Source organism: Acipenser ruthenus, chromosome 54 (assembly GCF_902713425.1).
Source record: "Acipenser ruthenus chromosome 54, fAciRut3.2 maternal haplotype, whole genome shotgun sequence".
Lineage (NCBI taxonomy): Eukaryota > Metazoa > Chordata > Actinopteri > Acipenseriformes > Acipenseridae > Acipenser > Acipenser ruthenus.
This window is the reverse complement of record NC_081242.1, coordinates 589,897-608,679: the sequence shown is the minus strand read 5'-3', so window position 1 is coordinate 608,679 and position 18,783 is coordinate 589,897. Positions and strand designations below refer to the sequence as shown.

General features: G+C 43.1%; 2 protein-coding genes across 3 annotated transcripts; one reads left to right on the top strand and one right to left on the bottom strand.

Annotated features, from left to right (window-relative positions):
• Positions 1 to 776: 776 nt before the first annotated feature.
• On the bottom strand, positions 777 to 7,277 carry cd2bp2 (CD2 (cytoplasmic tail) binding protein 2). 2 transcript variants are annotated; one of them, XM_033997273.3, is made up of 8 exons: positions 7,144 to 7,277; positions 6,284 to 6,365; positions 4,692 to 4,815; positions 4,048 to 4,205; positions 2,904 to 3,128; positions 2,339 to 2,744; positions 1,695 to 1,783; positions 777 to 914 (listed from the first exon to the last, which is right to left on the bottom strand). In XM_033997273.3, exons 2-8 carry the CDS (start codon positions 6,350 to 6,352, stop codon positions 804 to 806), a joined length of 1,182 nt encoding a protein of 393 aa, XP_033853164.3. In that variant the 5' UTR covers positions 6,353 to 6,365; positions 7,144 to 7,277; the 3' UTR covers positions 777 to 803. The 2 variants fall into 2 exon arrangements, with proteins under 2 accessions (XP_033853164.3, XP_033853163.3); XM_033997272.3 differs by having other exon boundaries at positions 7,140 to 7,261.
• A 4,022-nt stretch (positions 7,278 to 11,299) lies between these two features.
• LOC117398320 (myosin regulatory light chain 2, skeletal muscle) lies at positions 11,300 to 17,082 on the top strand. Its single transcript, XM_033997314.3, has 7 exons — positions 11,300 to 11,431; positions 13,372 to 13,470; positions 14,184 to 14,259; positions 14,729 to 14,833; positions 15,878 to 15,956; positions 16,177 to 16,225; positions 16,439 to 17,082. The coding sequence occupies exons 1-7, from the start codon at positions 11,429 to 11,431 to the stop codon at positions 16,538 to 16,540; spliced, it is 513 nt and encodes a 170-aa protein (XP_033853205.1). The 5' UTR covers positions 11,300 to 11,428; the 3' UTR covers positions 16,541 to 17,082.
• Positions 17,083 to 18,783: the final 1,701 nt, after the last annotated feature.

Sequence of the window (18,783 nt, the reverse complement as noted above, 5' to 3'; positions counted from 1 at the left end):
ATATATTTAAAAAAAAAAAAAAAACTGTCCTTTTTATCTGTAGGGAAAGTCATTTAAAATCTGATTGGCTGACGACACACACACACAAAAAAAAAAAAGTTTATAGCCGCCTTCTCATTGGTTGGAGAATTATGAGCAGCGGCTGCTTAGTGATGTCACAAGCAGAAAAAAAAAACACAGCAGCCAGCCTACAGCCAATGAGATTGGCCGGCAACATGACAAGCGTAAAACCACACAGCAAATTCCACTGGTTGATGACGTCACAAAGGACACAGGTGATGTCACAGGATGTATTGCTGAAACATTACTGGATAACAGACAGAAGAGATCCCTCCCCCTCCAACAAGTATTGGGACAGATGATGAAATGAATAGTGGGAGATGGTTTTGTGGGGGGGGGGGGGGGCTGGGGAGTTTAATATTTTATTGCCTCACATTTGCCCCGTTTCTCAGCCCCACTCTGTCTCGCTTGAGAATTCGGACCGCATGTTTTTAAGATACGATTTTCTTTCTCTCCCTTAAAAAGAAAAAAATTATATATTTTTTTATTTAAATCTTCCCTCATATATATATATATATATTTATTTCACCATCTGTCCAGATTCTTGTTAGGAAGGGAGTCTGTCTGTCTGTCTGTGTCTGTGTGTATATATTGTGTTTCTCTCTCTCATGTATACAGCTCGAAGTCCAGTCTGTTTATCTATGTGTATATGTATATATTGTGTGTGTGTGTGTGTGTGTGTGTGTGTGTATGTATATATTGTGTGTGTGTGTCTGTGTGTATGTATATTGTGTTTCTCTCTCTCATGTATACAGCTCGAAGTCCAGTCTCTTGGAGTTGTAGAACTGGGCTCCAGGCTGCCCCACTCTCCTACAGTAAACCCCATCCTGGAAGTAGCCTTCATCCTGCCAGCCCTGAAACAGAGAGAGAGAGAGAGAGAGAGAGAGAGAGAGAAAGGAGAGAGAGAAATAGAGAGCGAGAGAGACAGAGAGCGAGCAAGCGAGAGAAAGAGAGAGAGACACAGAGAGAGACACAGACAGAGGGAGGGAGAGACGAGACAGAGAGAGAGAGAGACAGAGAGGGAGGGAGAGACGAGACAGAGAGAGAGAGACAGACAGACACAAACAGACAGACAGACAGAGACACAGAGAGAGAGAGAGACAAAGAGAGAGCGAGACACCGAGAGAGAGAGACGAGAGAGAGAGAGAGAGACAAGAGAAAATGCTGTCAAATCAATGCACATTGAAAAACACAAGGGACTAAATACAACAGGCTTTGAGCTTTCAAAATGAATACAGGACTAAATACTTAACATTCAAATGCAGCACATTAGGGGCTAATTTTATATATATATATATATATATATATATATATATATATATATATATATATATATATATATGTATAATTTGAAAAGCAGACACTGATATTAATGAATAAACAGCTGCTTGAGGTTTGTGGCGATGGCTCGCTTTAAGACTATGCGGAGAGCAGCGACCCACACAAACCCAAGCAGCTGTTTCTTCACTCTGAACTGGTGAATCAGCCCCCGATCCACACCAGAGACCCTCGCCCGCTTGTCAGCCCCTGATTTCTGCAGGGAGCTCGATCAGGATACCCCTAGAATCGGTTTGTGCGTCTCTAGCAGTGAAATAACTCCGACCAGGGCTGACAGAACCACCTACAAAACTCACCTGCATCTGTTGGCTGGTGAAAGGTCCATACATCTCAGAGTTTTCCTTATTATCCCATCGGTATTCCCACATCACTTCCTCATCCATCCCTGGAAAACCCAGACAGAGCCAGTTTTATTAACCCTTCATAGCCCCGCATTGCTCTGTGTGGCTGGAACAAGATCTAATGTACTCCTTTAAAGGGAGGGGCCGGTGATCCTGTTAATAAAGCTAATAAGAGGTGAGAGAATGGATTTTAAAGATGGTCAGCGCTCCTTTAAAGGGAGGGGCCGGTGATCATGTTAATAAAGCTAATAAGAGGTGAGAGAATGGATTTTAAAGATGGTCAGCGCTCCTTTAAAGGGAGGGGCCGGTGATCATGTTAATAAAGCTAATAAGAGGTGAGAGAATGGATTTTAAAGATGGTCAGCGCTCCTTTAAAGGGAGGGGCCGGTGATCATGTTAATAAAGCTAATAAGAGGTGAGAGAATGGATTTTAAAGATGGTCAGCGCTCCTTTAAAGGGAGGGGCCGGTGATCATGTTAATAAAGCTAATAAGAGGTGAGAGAATGGATTTTAAAGATGGTCAGCGCTCCTTTAAAGGGAGGGGCCGGTGATCATGTTAATTAAAGCTAATAAGAGAATGGATTTTAAAGCAGTCTCACCTATCTTTCTCTCCCTCTCGCTCTCTTTCTCCTTCCCTCCGTTCTTGGACTCGTCTATCTTCTCGGCGAAGGCGTCCAGGTCGTCGTCTTCATCATCATCTTCGTCGCCGCCTCCTCCTCCTCCTCCCCCCTTCTCCATGATCTTGATCTGGTGTCCCAGTTTCTCGAAGGTGTGCTGATAGATTTCGTACTCCCCGCAAGCAACCAGCCGATCAGCCAGTCCTGTCAGTCTCTCCAGAAGAGCCTTATCTCCTCCTTCACTCTTCTTCTTCTTCTTCCCATCCTCCTCCTCCTCCTCTCCTCCTTTCTTCTTCCTCCACTGCCTCGTTCCCTCCTTCTTCAGCCCCCCCAATCTCCGCAAGGCGTTGGCGACCGTCTCTCCCGGCAACATGAGCCCGATCATGCCCTGTGTTGGGATACATAAAGAAAATGGTTTAGCTAGGAGTTTAATAATCAGACACACCTGAGCTTGTTAGCTAGGCACACTGGGGGCTGATCAAGCTGGTAGTAAAACCTGGAATGGATCAAACTGCTGCGGAACGGGAGTCTGATTTCCTTCCCTCACCTGGATGAGAGCTTTTCGGTCATGCTGCCCCAGCGTCTCCTCCTCAGAGTCCGAGTCTTCGGCCTCGGCCTCTTTTCTCACTTCCTCCGCCTGCTCATCTTCCTCCATCTTCTCCTCCTCCTCCTCTCCTCTTTTCCCCTTCCCCTCTTCTTCCTCGTCCACCCTTCTCTTGGCGGCTAGTTTGGCCACATTTCTGGGGACAGTGGGACGTTCTTTAATCTGGACCTGAGAGAGAGAGAGACAGAAACAGAGAGAGCGAGCGAGAGACAGAGAGAGAAAGGAGAGAGAGAAATAGAGAGCGAGAGAGACATAGAGCGAGCAAGCGAGAGAAAGAGAGAGAAAGACACAGAGAGCGAGAGAAAGACAGAGAGCGAGAATGAGAGCGAGAGGCAGAGAGAGAGAAAGGAGAGAGAAATAGAGAGAGCGAGAGAGATAGAGAGCGAGAGACAGAGTGAGAGAGCGAGCAAGCGAGAGAAAGAGACAGAGAGAGCGAGAACAAGAGACAGAGAGCGAGAGCGAGAGCCAGAGAGACAGAGAGAAAGAAAGAGAGAGCCCGAGAGAGAAAGCAAGACAGAGAGAGACAGAAAGAGAGCGAGAGAGAGTGAGAGAGCGAGAGACAGAGAGGGAAAGAGAGAGACAGAGAGAAATAGAGAGACAGCGAAAGAGACAGAGCGAGAGAGAGAGAGTGAGAGAGCAAGAGACAGAGAGGGAAAGAGACAGAGAGAGAAAGAGAGAGACAGAGAGAGAAATAGAGAGACAGAGAGAGAGCGAGAGAGAGAGATTATTTTTGCCCTGGTTTATCAAGATCAATAATTCAGCTGCAAAGCCTAAACATTAAAATGTTAGAAAACTAGAAACAAACAATTCTGAAAGGTTTCTTTACAGACTCAAAGGTGCTGTGATGAAAAAGATCCTGAGCAAGTTTCACCACAAACAGGACAATCGCTTCACTAGATATCAAAGTCTGCGAGTCACTTCACCTCCTTGTGCTCCGTCCTTCGGATGAGACGTCAAACAAACGAGCTCCTATTGGAAGTGACTCTGCAGCAGCAGCAGCAGCAGCAGTTGATGATGATGCAGAGTTCACCCCCTCTAGTCTCTAAATGACTCATTAATAGATAGATAGATAGAGACAGACTCTCACCCAGTCGATATTGTCCAGCCAGTGGTCCCGAATCTGTTCCTCTTTATTCAGGAAGTAGTTCCCCTCGGAATCAAAGTGCCCCTCCTCCATTTCGTCATTCAGATTGAAGGGTGTGATCCGGACCCCCTCGTCCACATCGATTGTAGCCGACTCCTGACCTGCAGGTGACCCAGACCAGTTAACCAGACCTCTCTGTGCTTTACAATGCTCCCCTATGCTTTACCAGACCTCTCTGTGCTTTACAATGCTTCCCTATGCTTTACCAGACCTCTCTGTGCTTTACAATGCTTCCCTATGCTTTACCACACCTCTCTGTGCTTTACAATGCTTCCCTATGCTTTACCAGACACCTCTGTGCTTTACAATGCTTCCCTATGCTTTACCAGACCTCTCTGTGCTTTACAATGCTTCCCTATGCTTTACCAGAGCTCTCTGTGCTTTACAATGCTTCCCTATGCTTTGCCACACCTCTCTGTGCTTTACAATGCTTCCCTATGCTTTACCAGACCTCTCTGTGCTTTACAATGCTTCCCTATGCTTTACCAGACTTCTCTGTGCTTTACAATGCTTCCCTATGCTTTATCACACTTTGCTGTGCTTTTACTGTGAGGATCTTTTATCTTTTATCTTTAATTTTCCGGTACCTTCTATGTCATCACAGTCCAGGATGTCGTACTTCTTGCTGCCTCCTTCATCCCCCTCATCCTCTTCATCGCTGTCCAGGGAGTGCTTGCCTTTGAACCTGCTGCCAGGGCCTTCCTCACACAACTACAAAAACACAAGTCACATTTATTCCGATAGAGAGCCCCTCCCTTCACGCCACTGCGGTACAGAGTCACACACAAAAACAAGGACAGCTCACGCGTCCAAACACACTCCCAGCTACATATAGTTTTTGCATGCCTGCATCCATTTCCAATTCCAGCTGGAATTCCTGTTAAGTGCTGGGAATTGATTAAAAGCAGCGTGGATTAGCGGTTAGGGGCTCTGGACTCTTGACCGGAGGGTCGTGGGTTCAATCCCAGGTGGGGGGGACACTGCTGCTGTACCCTTGAGCAAGGTACTTTACCTAGATTGCTCCAGTAAAAACTCAACTGCATAAATGGGGAATTGTATGTAAAAAATAATGCAATTATTAGGAGGCTGTGTGGTCCAGTGGTTAAAGAAAAAGGCTTGTAACCAGGAGGTCCCCGGTTCAAATCCCAGCTCAGCCACTGACTCATTGTGTGACCCTGAGCAAGTCACTTCACCTCCTTGTGCTCCGTCTTTCGGGTGAGACGTAGTTGTAAGTGACTCTGCAGCTGATGCATAGTTCACCCACTCTAGTCTCTGTAAGTCGCCTTGGATAAAGGCATCTGCTAAATAAACAAATAATAATAATAATAATAATAATAATAATAATAATAATAATAATAATAATAGTATGTAAAAATAATGTGATTTCTTGTAACAATTGTAAGTCGTCTGCTAAGAAATTATTAATAATAATAAATAATAATAATAATAATAATAATAATAATAATAATAATAATATATGGACAGCATCGCCGCCGTCATATTGCCCCCTAGTGGCGGATGAGTGAATAACACTGACTTCCGTCTGGCAAGTCTCTCCATTCACTTCAACGGGCTGAGACACCAGTTCATTACACCATGCTAAACCTTATACTGCAGTTATGCCATTGTAGATATAACTTGCTGTGCTCCTAACTGGCTGCATCCTAGTTCATATTGTATTCTAGCAGTATTGTGATTTAGCCCTTGCTGTAAACTCCACTGTGTTTAAATATGAATCTTGCATTGTAACCCTGTGCTGCCCTGTGACGCCTGTGTGAGTCGTCTGGGATTAAAGCAGGCGTCTGCCAACATAATAATTATAATAATAATAATCATTTCATTAGGCAGTGAGTTAATTGAGTTGCACATTAAGAGCTCTGTGATCTACAGGTTAAAGAAAAGGGGTCTTTAATATTATTTATTTCTTAGCAGACGCCCTTATCCAGGGCGACTTACAATTGTTACAAGATATCACATTATTTTTACATACAATTCCCCATGTATACAGTTGGGTTTTTACTGGAGCAATCTAGGTAAAGTACCTTGCTCAAGGGTACAGCAGCAGTGTCCCCCACCTGGGATTGAACCCACGACCCTCCGGTCAAGAGTCCAGAGCCCTGACCACTACTCCACACTAATAATAATAATAATAATAATAATAATAATAATAATATACTACCTTCTTCTTAGGCAATTCCTCATCGATATCTTCTCCCCCGTCTTGAAAAGTCACTTTTCGTTTGGACATGATTCAGGTCAATCTGAAACAGAAACACGAGAAGCAGAAGTAAAGCAATGTTCTCTAGGACCGCTCCACGGATCAGAACTCGTCCGGTTCCGAGCATTTTAAAAGTCCCGCACCAGCATATTACCGGATTACTGCGATCCGTCTCTCCACAGAAATCAGGAGCCGACTTACCGTTCAGAGTGAATTAATTAACAGCTATTTGGAGTTTGTGATCTATCGCTTTTTCTTAAAAAGAGTGCAACGACCCACACAAACCCAAGCAGCTGTTTCTGAATTCACACTGAACTGGTGAATCAGCCCCCGATCCACACCAGAGACCCTCACACCCGATTTATTACTGTTTAAATTAGAGTTGCTCGATCGGAATAAATTTAATAATCTGTTCGTGTCAGCGCTGCGCTTGCAAACTCGTATGTCCTACGTTTGAATTTTCAGCGCGTAGTTTACCTTCACGTATGCAACGCGTGTATTATGTTTAATGCATTAAGTTTTGTATATTTTAACGGCTATTAAGTGTTTTTTTTCTTACTGGTAATAATATGCGAGGTAATTTCGTAAGCTGAGGCCTTTGTAAAATACTGTAAAAGTATTTAGTGAACCGAATTATTTTGAAACCAAACCGACATTTCGGTAATTATAATATAATGACTTTTACCGATTCCAGAACGCATTCGTTTTTAAAAGATAATTCATATTCAGGCATTTTAAGGGGTTAATTAGCATATCTGGCGGTCAGTTTGCGCGCTTGTGTTCACTATTCAATACATAAAATAACATTAAAGTTTACCTACTTCTCTGTGCGTCTCTTCTTCAGCGCCGTGCAAAACAAACGAGGGCAGCGTGAAAGGAAGTGACGAAAACTAAGGGCAGCCGAAGGCTTCTCTTTCATTCAAATGTGCGGTTGGGGATGGACAGTGAGGGCAAAAGGTTAAGGAAGTGACGTAACCCTAACGGCGCCCGGATGGTTTCGTTCTCATTTGAAGAACAGGGGTGGCGGGCGTGACGCAAACTGATGGCAAGGGAGGCTTCACTGTCATTCAAATGAGTGAACGAGCTGTATAGAAGTGAGGGCAAAACTACGAAACCAATGTATGGCTGTGTCTGGGTTAGTTCACTACATTCTTACAGAGTTTAGTTTCATTAAAGCTTCAGACAGACAGACAGACAGAGAAAGGAGGCTGTGTGGTCCAGTGGTTAAAGAAAAGGGCTTGTAACCAGGAGGTCCCCGGTTCAAATCCCACCTCAGCCACTGACTCATTGTGTGACCCTGAGCAAGTCACTTCACCTCCTTGTGCTCCGTCTTTCGGGTGAGACGTAGTTGTAAGTGACTCTGCAGCTGATGCATAGTTCACACACCCGAGTCTCTGTAAGTCGCCTTGGATAAAGGCGTCTGCTAAATAAACAAATAATAACAACAGAGCCCCACAATTCTGTTCAGTTTGACGCTACAATAGAATCCCTTCTTCTTGGGGTCTGTGCTAGTTAACTACAGTTAACCTCTGCTCTGAAAGAAAGAAAGAAACTTGAGAGAGAAAGGCATTAGACTGACAGTCCTAGTCTTTGACAGTGCTATGGCAGGTGTTTCCAATATTTTGTCCAAGCCCTTTCTAAGTGCCAGTGCTGTCCCTTGTAACTCGGGGCACTTCAGGGTGGCTATTTTGAGCAGTGGTATAAATACTAAGAAGCTTTGAGAAGCCAGCAGGTGGAGAAAGTGTTTCTATATCAGTCTGCCCCCCCCCCCTCCCCCCCCCCCCCTCTCTCTCTCTCTTTCCCTCTCGCTATGTAGCTGCTAGTCCACTGCTCCGCACAGGGGTCAAAAGATCACACTCCCACGCACTCCCCCCCGTGCAGCCAGAGACCTCAATTATTAAATTATTAAAACCCTCAATTATAAACTGTCCACAGACAGACAGACAGACAGACAGACAGACAGACAGAGCGACAGAGCCACTGCACTGGGCAGCAGTGTGGAGTAGTGGTGAGAGCTCTGGACTCTTGACCGGAGGGTCATGGGTTCAATCCCAGGTGAGGGGACACTGCTGCTGTACCCTTGAGCAAGGTACTTTACCTAGATTGCTCCAGTAAAAACCCAACTGTATAAATGGGTCATTGTATGTAAAAATAATGTGATATCTTGTAACAACTGTAAGTCGCCCTGGATAAGGGTGTCTGCTAAGAAATAAATAATAAATGCCAATGCAGACAGACTGTGGTACTACAATGGCAATGCAAACTCTCTCTCTATATAAATATTTAAATGTTTTTCAGTTTGTCAATTACTTTTTCTCTTCATTATATATATATATATATATATATATATATATATATATATATATATATATAGTAGAAGACAGAGCAAGACTTCTAGTTGATTATATATATATATATATATATATATATATATATATATATAACTAAACATCAGTTACAATTTATAGCTTCTGATTCTATGAAGTAAAGTACTGCACTCACAAGCATCTTTCTGCTTCGTCTAAATAGTTGGCATAACAGGATTGCTTTCCAGAGGGGGGAGAGAGAGAGGGGAGGGAGAGAGAGAGAAGGGGGGCAGAGAGAGAGAGAAGGGAGAGAGAGAAGGGGGAGGGAGAGAGAGAGAAGGGGGGCGGAGAGAGAGAGAAGGGAGAGAGAGAAGGGGGAGGGAGAGAGAGAGAAGGGGGCAGAGAGAGAGAGAAGGGGAGAGAGAAGGGGGAGGGAGAGAGAGAAGGGGGGACGGAGAGAGAGAAGGGGGAGGGAGAGAGAGAAGGGGGGCAGAGAGAGGAGGGGGGAGGCTGCATAGTGCAAACTGTAACCAGGAAACTTCTCCAAGCCCAAATTAGGAAGAGCGAGAGAAGACGAGAGAAGAGAAACTCGAACCGTCAGCACTGCGAGCCTCGACAGCTTCCACGTTTTCAAGCTGATATCGCGAGGTTTGCGAATACGAACTTCCTGTGACTTCTTTTGATGCACTTTATGTTTCTGTAAGGAAACTAATTTGATCTCTGCAAATCACATACCAACTGTTGTGTTAGTCATTTTCAGTTTATTTTAGATAGATAGATAGATAGATAGATAGATAGATAGATAGATAGATAGATAGATAGATATACAGATAGGTAGATAGATAGATAGATACACTGCATATAGCTTAAACATTTATCACTGGACACAACAAAGCTGCTGAATAATGTTCCCTTGTTAACATATTGAATTCCACACCCTCTATATAGAATGAACTCCCTCAGCTTCATAGAGTCCAATGAAAGCTGCTGAATAATGTTCCCTTGTTAACATATTGAATTGCACACCCTCTATATAGAATGAACTCCCTCAGCTTCATAGAGTCCAATGAAAGCTGCTGAATAATGTTCCCTTGTTAACATATTGAATTCCACCCCCTCTATATAGAATGAACTCCCTCAGCTTCATAGAGTCCAATGAAAGCTGCTGAATAATGTTCCCTTGTTAACATATTGAATTCCACCCCCTCTATATAGAATGAACTCCCTCAGCTTCATAGAGTCCAATGAAAGCTGCTGAATAATGTTCCCTTGTTAACATATTGAATTGCACACCCTCTATATAGAATGAACTCCCTCAGCTTCATAGAGTCCAATGAAAGCTGCTGAATAATGTTCCCTTGTTAACATATTGAATTGCACACCCTCTATATAGAATGAACTCCCTCAGCTTCATAGAGTCCAATGAAAGCTGCTGAATAATGTTCCCTTGTTAACATATTGAATTGCACCCCCTCTATATAGAATGAACTCCCTCAGCTTCATAGAGTCCAATGAAAGCTGCTGAATAATGTTCCCTTGTTAACATATTGAATTCCACACCCTCTATATAGAATGAACTCCCTCAGCTTCATAGAGTCCAATGAAAGCTGCTGAATAATGTTCCCTTGTTAACATATTGAATTCCACACCACTTTGTAGTTTTCCAGATACTGAACATTGAAAAAAGCTGACTGGAAAAATGTGACATTTTGAAATCTAACATGAAATACTCACTGGACTGCTATTATGGCTTTTTCGCGATATCATTTTGTAATATCTTTGATTACATGATGTTAAATAAAAAGATCTAAATGATGTTCATATAGATTTATTATTATTATTATTATTCTGTCTCAATCCTAAAATTCTAGGTGATGCAAAACTTTTGGCCAGAGCTGTAATTGCAAACAGAAATCATGTTCTGGAGAGAGATGCTCTGTTGTCAGGAGAAGATTCAGGTAGCTTGTCTTTTGAGTGCCTGTCTGGCCCCTCCCTTTAAAGGAGAGCTGACCATCTTTAAAATCCATTCTCTCACCTCTTATTAGCTTTATTAACATGATCACCGGGCCCTCCCTTTAAAGGAGCGCTGACCATCTTTAAAATCCATTCTCTCACCTCTTATTAGCTTTATTAACATGATCATCGGGCCCTCCCTTTAAAGGAGCGCTGACCATCTTTAAAATCCATTCTCTCACCTCTTATTAGCTTTATTAACAGGATCACTGGCCCCTCCCTTTAAAGGAGCGCTGACCATCTTTAAAATCCATTCTCTCACCTCTTATTAGCTTTATTAACATGATCACTGGCCCCTGGTAGATTGCTGCATTGATAGATAGACACAGAGAGATACACAGATTCACAGATCGCTAGATAGGCAGATATCCAACTGCGTGTGGCATCCTGTCCATATCTACAAGGGCTGTCGAAGGGAGGGTGAATGAAATGGACAGAAGGAGGAAAGGAAAGAGGGAGAGAGAGAGAGAGAGGGAGGGTGACTCTTCCTTCTCCTTATTAGTCCACGAATGGAGTCGCCTGAAACGCTAGCGGCTCGCTGCGCTACAGTCGGGAACTATTCCTGAAGAAATTGAGAACTCCTCCTTGCCCCGCCCTCCTCCTTCTCCTCCTCCTCCTCCTCCTCTCTCTCTCTCTCCTAGGGGAAGCCAAACTTGTGTTGTTCTATACTTAGCTTCTCAGGGTCTGGGGTTATATAAAGACAGAGAGTCTGGGCAGATCATCTCAGTCAGTCTCAGCCTCCCAGCTTCTCTCTATTTCCTACAAGCAGTTCCAGACCCAGGGAGAAATGGTGAGTGAGGACGGAATAGGGGATAGGGGACAGTGGAGGCAGCTACTGGACTTTTGTAAAAGACTTCAGAATTGTATTGTTATTTAATTTGGAAGCAAAAAAATTTGAGTGTATTTTCGACGCGGCGCAAAAGAAATTCTGAATTTGTTGTCGTTTTAATTCTGCGATGGGAAGTGATTTTTTTTTTCTTTTTTTAATTTTAGTTCTGCTGTTGGAAAAGATATTTTAGACGCAGGGAAAGAATTCTGAATTGTTTAATGCTGCTGTTAGAAAATGATTTTATTAATTTTGTTTTAAAAACTATATACAGAGAAGAGAGGGAGAGAGAGAGAGAGAAAGAGCAAGGGAGACAGAGAGCAAGAGAGAGAGAGGGAGAGAGAGAAAGAGAGCGAGAGAGAGAGAGAGAGAGAGGGAGAGAGAGAGGGAGAGAGAGAAAGAGAGATAGAGGGGGAGAGAGACAGAGAGCGAGAAAGAGACAGACAGCGAGAGAGAGAGAGAGAGAGAGAGAGAGAGGGAGAGAGAGAGAGAGAGGGAGAGACAGAGAGAGGGGGAGAGAGAGAGAGACAGAGAGCAAGAGAGACAGAGAGCGAGAGAGGGAGAGGGAGAGAGAGAAAGAGAAAGAGAGGGGGAGAGAGACAGAGAGCGAGAGAGACAGAGAGCGAGAAAGAGACAGACAGCGAGAGAGAGAGAGAGGGAGAGAGAGAGAGAGGGAGAGAGAGAGAGAGGGGGAGAGAGAGAGAGACAGAGAGGGGAGAGAGAGAGCGAGAGAGAGAGAGAGCAAGAGAGACAGAGAGCGAGAGAGAGAAAGAGAGAGAAATAGAGACAGTGAGAGCGAGAACGAGAGCGAGAGAGACAGAGAGACAGAGACAGAGAGAGAATTAATTAATCTATATAGTGGGACAGATTTGTTTTTAAATTCTGCTTGGAATTGATTGTAAATGGAATTTCAATTTTCATTTTTAAATTAATTCTTAAATTATATTGGAAAGTTCTTATTAATTCATAAATCAGGAGAGAGCTTATTATTATTATTATTATTATTATTATTATTATTATTAATTTTTGCAAGCATCTCCTTCAGATAAATACATTTTACCAGCACAGAACAGAGGAGAAAGTAATTCATATCTAACACGTCAAATTTGTATTTTTTTTATACTTGCCGTTTAAATACAAATATGTTAGAATTTGTTGATAAACATCAGACTCAAAAAATACGTGTTAAAATTCAATCCGCTCTCGTCTTTATATTTCCCGACCAGAACCCCTCTAATGGAATTTAAGCCTTATAGCACTATCTATTTCAGAAGAGATTTAGGTAGGTAGGTAGGTAGGTAGGTAGGTAGGTAGGTAGGTAGGTAGGGAGGGAGGGAGGGAGGGAGGGAGGTAGGGAGGGAGGGAGGGAGGGAGTGAGTGTGGGTAGCAGTGTGGAGTAGTGGTTAGGGACTCTGGACTCTTGACCGGAGGGTCGTGGGGTCAATCCCAGGTGGGGGGGGGACACTGCTGCTGTACCCTTGAGCAAGGTACTTTACCTAGATTACTCCAGTAAAAACCCAACTGTATAAATGGGTAATTGTATGTAAAAATAATGTGATATCTGTATAATGTGAAATAATGTATAATGTGATATCTTGTAACAATTGTAAGTCGCCCTGGATAAGGACGTCTGCTAAGAAATAAATAAATTAATAATAATAATAACGGAATTTAAGCATTATAACACTATATACTTCAGAAGAAATTTAAATAAACACAGATAGATATCTAGATAGATAGAAGTAACTGAAAAAAATGTACAAAATTAAAGACAGATACATTGTCGGACAGCTGTTGTGAAACTGTATGCCTGGGTCCGGCTGACCTATACCAGAATGGCGCTCAGTGTCCTGTAGCCGGGATGACGTTAATTTCTCCCCCCGTTTCCCTCTCTCCCTCTCCAGGCACCCAAGAAGGCTAAGAGGAGGCAGGCGGCCGAGGGCGGCGGTTCCTCCAACGTGTTCTCAATGTTTGAGCAGAGCCAGATTCAGGAGTACAAAGAGGTAACGAATACTCAAAATAAAACTGGGGGGCTGTGAAACTGGGCATCATCACCCTCTATATAGAGTTTTTTTTTTTTTTTTGCGATGTCATTTTGTAGTTTCTCTTTGATTACACGATATTAAATAAAAACAAATAAAAAAATTAAAATTTAATGACATGTTTTTGCTTGTTTGTTTGTTTTTTAAATCTCAATCCTAAAATTCTTGGCGATGCAAAGCTTGTGGCCACAGCTATAGATAAACCATGTACACATATCTAAATATAATATAATGTTTTTTTTTTTTCCTGGCCGATGCGGGGGTCTCTTTTCCCCGTGTACTTACATGGAGACTTCCTAGGATTCAGAAGACGGAATTAATCGCTCCCAGCTGTCTTACACGACATTCCAGAATGTGTAATTCTAGAACGCGCACTCTCGTTCTCTCGTTCTCTCGTTCTATGAAGAACTCTCTCTTTCTCTCTCTCCTCAAACTCAGCATAACGTGAGACGGACCAGCCAGCCAGGGGCGTTTTACATTTCAAGTTCGAGTATTTTAGGAGGCTTTGCCGTCTTAAAGACCAGACAGCTGCCGTCAGTTTAAAGATGCGGCTCACGGGCTTTAATTCGCCGGCAACAGTTAAGAAACCCTGCCTAGTGATGTGCGAGTGACAAAGGCCGGATTGTTTCGGACAGTTTGTTTTCTGTAATGGGGTCTCTCTCTTTGTATCACAGGCCTTCACCGTGATCGACCAGAACAGAGACGGTATCATCAGCAAGGACGATCTCAGAGACACCCTGGCCGCTATGGGTAAGGAGAAACGAATGATCTCTCTCTCTCTCTCTCTCACACACACACATTACACTGATGAAGGCACTAGAGCCCAAACGCTGGTCTGCTTGACTCAGTTTAGTTTCAATCACACTGATGAAGGCACTAGAGCCCAAACGCTGGTCTGCTTGACTCAGTTTAGTTTCAGTAACGCTGATGAAGGCACTAGAGCCCAAACGCTGGTCTGCTTGACTCAGTTTAGTTTCAATAACGCTGATGAAGGCACTAGAGCCCAAACGCTGGTCTACATGACTCAGTTTAGTTTCAATAACGCTGATGAAGGCACTAGAGCCCAAACGCTGGTCTGCTTGACTCAGTTTAGTTTCAGTAACACTGATGAAGGCACTAGAGCCCAAACACTGGTCTGCTTGACTCAGTTTAGTTTCAATAACACTCTCCCCTCTTCCTCTCTCTCCCCTCTTCCTCTCTCCCCCCCCTCTCTCTGCAGGCAGCATGAATGTGAAGAATGAGGAGCTGGAGGCCATGGTAAAGGAAGCCAGCGGCCCCATCAACTTCACCGTCTTCCTCACCATGTTTGGAGAGAAGCTCAAGGGTGAGTCACTGCACACAATAGACCTTATACAGACCACTCCCAGCCCAATATAGAAAACAGGAGGCACTTTTTTACACAGAGAATCGTGAGGGTCTGGAACCAACTCCCCAGTAATGTTGTTGAAGCTGACACCCTGGGATCCTTCGAGAAGCTGCTTGATGAGATTCTGGGATCAATAAGCTACTAACAACCAAACGAGCAAGATGGGCTGAATGGGGGCCTCCTCTCGTTTGGAAACTTTCTTATGTTCTTATGTTCAATACACACAGTACAGACCGCTCACCACTACAATACACACAGTACTGACCACTCCTAGTCTGATATACACACAATACAGGCAACTTCCAGAGTTCCAAGATACAGTTCAATGTATAGGCGACTTCCAGTCCTATATACAAGGCACACGCATCTTTAGCACAATGTACAATGTATAGGAACATTTCAGTGTAATATACACAGACAGTACAGGCTGATAGAACTGGAAGAGACTGTAGCGTCCTGTATGATCGGTCTGTGATAATTCCCTCTCTCTCTCTCTGTCTCTCTCTCTCTCTCTCTGTGACTCCCTCTCTCTCTCTCCTCTCTCTCCCTCTCTCTGCTCTCTCTCTCTCCTCTCTCCCCCCTCTCTCCCCCTTTCTCTCTCTCTCTCCCTCGCTCTCTCTCCCTCCCTCACTCTCTTCTCTCTCCCTCCCTCTCTCTCTCTCGCCTCTCTCTCGATGTCTCGCTCTCTCTGCTCTCTCTCTCTCCCCCCTCTCTCTCTCCTCTCTCTCTCTCCCTCTCCTCTCTCTCGCCTCTCTCTCGCTGTCTCGCTCTCTCTGCTCTCTCTCTCTCTCTCTCTCTCTCTCTCTCTCTCCCCCTTCTCTCTCCCTCTCTCCCCCCGCTCTCTCTCTCTCTCGCCTCTCTCTCCCTGTCTCGCTCTCTCTGCTCTCTCTCTCCTCTCTCTCCCTCTCTCTCTCCCTCGCTCTCTCTCCCCCCCTCTCTCTCTCCTCTCTCTCTCGTTTTCTCCGCTATCTCTTTCTCTCCCTCTCTCTCTTTCTCTCTCAGGTGCTGATCCAGAGGACGCCATCATGGCTGCATTCAAAGTTTTGGACCCAGAAGCCACCGGAACCATCAAGAAGGATTTGTAAGTATCATTATGAAAGCGCTGCAAAGACTAAGGGGTGAACTGTGCACCGTCTCGGACCACGATAACCCCACATCCCCCCTGAACGGTGATCCCACAGTCCTGTAGCGATCCCACGAGGCATTTTAAACACTTCAAAATACGCCACGCTGAGATGTCTATCAATTTCAATCAGATTTTATTTTTATATTTCATCGTACAATCCTATTTTTTTTTACAGCCTTCAAGAGATGCTGACAACACAATGCGATAGATTCACTCCTGAAGAGGTGAGATTATATTATTATTATTATTATTATTATTATTATTATTATTATTATTATTATTATTATTATTATTATTATTATTAATAATTATGTCTCAATCTTAAAATTCTAGAAGATGCTAAATTTTCACCCAGAGCTGTATTATGTATAGAACTATTTTCAAAGAAGGAAAGTTATAACATACTAATTTAACCTCCCCTCTCCCTCTCCCCCCAGATCAAAAACTTTTTCACCGCTTTCCCACCCGATGTGGCCGGCAACGTGGATTACAAAAACGTGTGCTACGTCATCACACACGGAGAGGAAAAGGAGGAATAGAGAAAATACTCAACGCCTCCCTACCCACAATCCCTCTCTCTCCGGACACCCTCCCTCTCTCCCTCCCTCTCTCACACACTCTCTCCCTTCTTTCCCGATCTCTCCCTCTCTCGCGGTGCCATCTTTAAACCAAATATATATATATTCACTTGTCTTAATTTGAAAATGGTGTTTAGTGAATACAAAACACCGAATGTCTTAACTAATCTCTCACTCGCTCTCTCTCTCTCTCTTCTCTCCGTTGAAGAAAAGTCTCGCTAACGTCGGATAGAGAGAGAGAGAGAAAGAAAGAGAAAAAGGGAGAGGAGAAAGACGGGAGGATTGGTAGTTGAAAGTTAATCGAGCTTCCTTAAAGCGATGGCAGGTTTTTGGAGCGAGGGAAGGAGGGAGGGAGGGAGGAGGGAGAGCGGAAGGGAATCAAGGGATTACACGACGGAAGTCTTTCTTTCTCTCGTTCCCTTCTCTCCCGAAGTCTGTTCCTTCACCATCCTGCTTGTAAAAAATTAAATAATAATAATAAAAAAACAACAACGATTTCTTAATTTTGTGTGCGTGCTTATTTTAACAACGACCACTAGATGGCGACAGTGTAGCTGTACATTTCCACACTCTGGTCCTGTATTGAGATTTTGCGTTTAACCAACTCACTGCTGCCGTCTTGTGGCCATTTAAACACACACACACACACACACACACACTGCTTTATATAGGCAATCTGCAGACTGATAGACCGACAGGGAAATGCAGACAATATAGATATTAAACAGGGGACAAATTAAACAGTCCCTAAAATATATATATTGTAAAACTACGCATTTCAGTTTTATCACTTCAAAAGGACCATGCAAAAACAAAATCTGTGCTAAACTGACCAAGACAGGAGTTTTATCAATAACACTAAAATAATCAACACAAATACAGATGAATGCATATCCGAGATTGTGGAAATTGATTATAGGACCACTTATTCCATGTATCACATTATTATTATTATTATTATTATTATTATTATTATTATTATTATTATTATTATTATTATTATTATTATTCTTTGGCACGCTACTCCTCTTACACAGTTTAAGCTAGAAACGCCGTTCAAACTTTAAAACGTGTAGACCGGTCTGGAATTGTCTGCTTGTATACAACTTTTTGATATCTATTATGCTTTTTAAACTATTAAGCTTTTTGTCCTTTTTTGGTCCATCTTCATTCACTTTAATGGGACTTTTTTCAACATTCTAAAGCTCCCCATTGTTTAAAAACTCCCAGACTTCCATCATTCTATTTCCTGTAAACGATGTGACTTTTGACACAAATCAGGTACTTTGACCACTTTCCCAACAAGTAAGACAAAAAGTTAGAGCATATGGAATCTTCCTCTACTTCTCCGCTATTCAAATCTGAAATCAAAACAGAAATAACTTTTACCAATCAAGAGGTACAGCTGTTTTAGTAGCCGCATCAACTAAATTTTCTCTAACTTTGTATAAACAACTGAAATTTTGACCACTTTCCCTAAAGCAAGCCCCACAACTTGTAAAGATACCATCTAGTTAATAATAATAATAATAATAATAATAATAATAATAATAATAATAATAATAATAATAATAATAATAAGTTCAATACTGTAAGTGTTTAATGCAAAGTCATTTCACACAGTGTGTCTAGCTAACAAGCTCAGGTGTGGCTTACTATTAAACTCCTTGTAAAACCAGGACTGGATCACACTGCTGTGCAACGGGAGTCTGATTCCCATCCCTGTGGTCTAATACTGCCTTAGTGAAATCCTTCTCCTGTTTTGGGCTGCAGTGTGGAAGGCAGTGGGTGAGGGTAGCTCAGTGGTTAGGGCTCGGGGCTGCAGTGTGGTCCAGTGGTTAAAGAAAAGGGCTTGTAACCAGGAGGTCCCCGGTTCAAATCCCACCTCAGCCACTGACTCATTGTGTGACCCTGAGCAAGTCACTTAACCTCCTTGTGCTCCGTCTTTCGGGTGAGACGTAGTTGTAAGTGACTCTGCAGCTGATGCATAGTTCACACACCCTAGTCTCTGTAAGTCGCCTTAGATAAAGGCGTCTGCTAAATAATAATGCAAGCTTCATATTTAAACATTACAGTAGTGCAAATAATAATACTACCAGAATACAAGATAAGAAGTGACAATTTAAGGGTAAGACAAATATGTATTAATATATAGCACCGTATAGGCTTTTAAAATCAGCCAAGCACTAATTTTTCATTTAAAA

Coding starts and splice junctions, on each gene's coding strand:
- cd2bp2 (XM_033997273.3), bottom strand. CDS start 6,352: ATGTCCAAACGAAAAGTGACTTTTCAAGACGGGGGAGAAGATATCGAT. Junction 3,129..4,047: donor GGCTGGACAATATCGACTGG/GTGAGAGTCTGT, acceptor TCTCTCTCTCAG/GTCCAGATTAAAGAACGTCC. Junction 2,745..2,903: donor ACCGAAAAGCTCTCATCCAG/GTGAGGGAAGGA, acceptor ATCCCAACACAG/GGCATGATCGGGCTCATGTT.
- LOC117398320 (XM_033997314.3), top strand. Junction 14,260..14,728: donor AGACACCCTGGCCGCTATGG/GTAAGGAGAAAC, acceptor CTCTCTCTGCAG/GCAGCATGAATGTGAAGAAT. Junction 14,834..15,877: donor GTTTGGAGAGAAGCTCAAGG/GTGAGTCACTGC, acceptor TTTCTCTCTCAG/GTGCTGATCCAGAGGACGCC.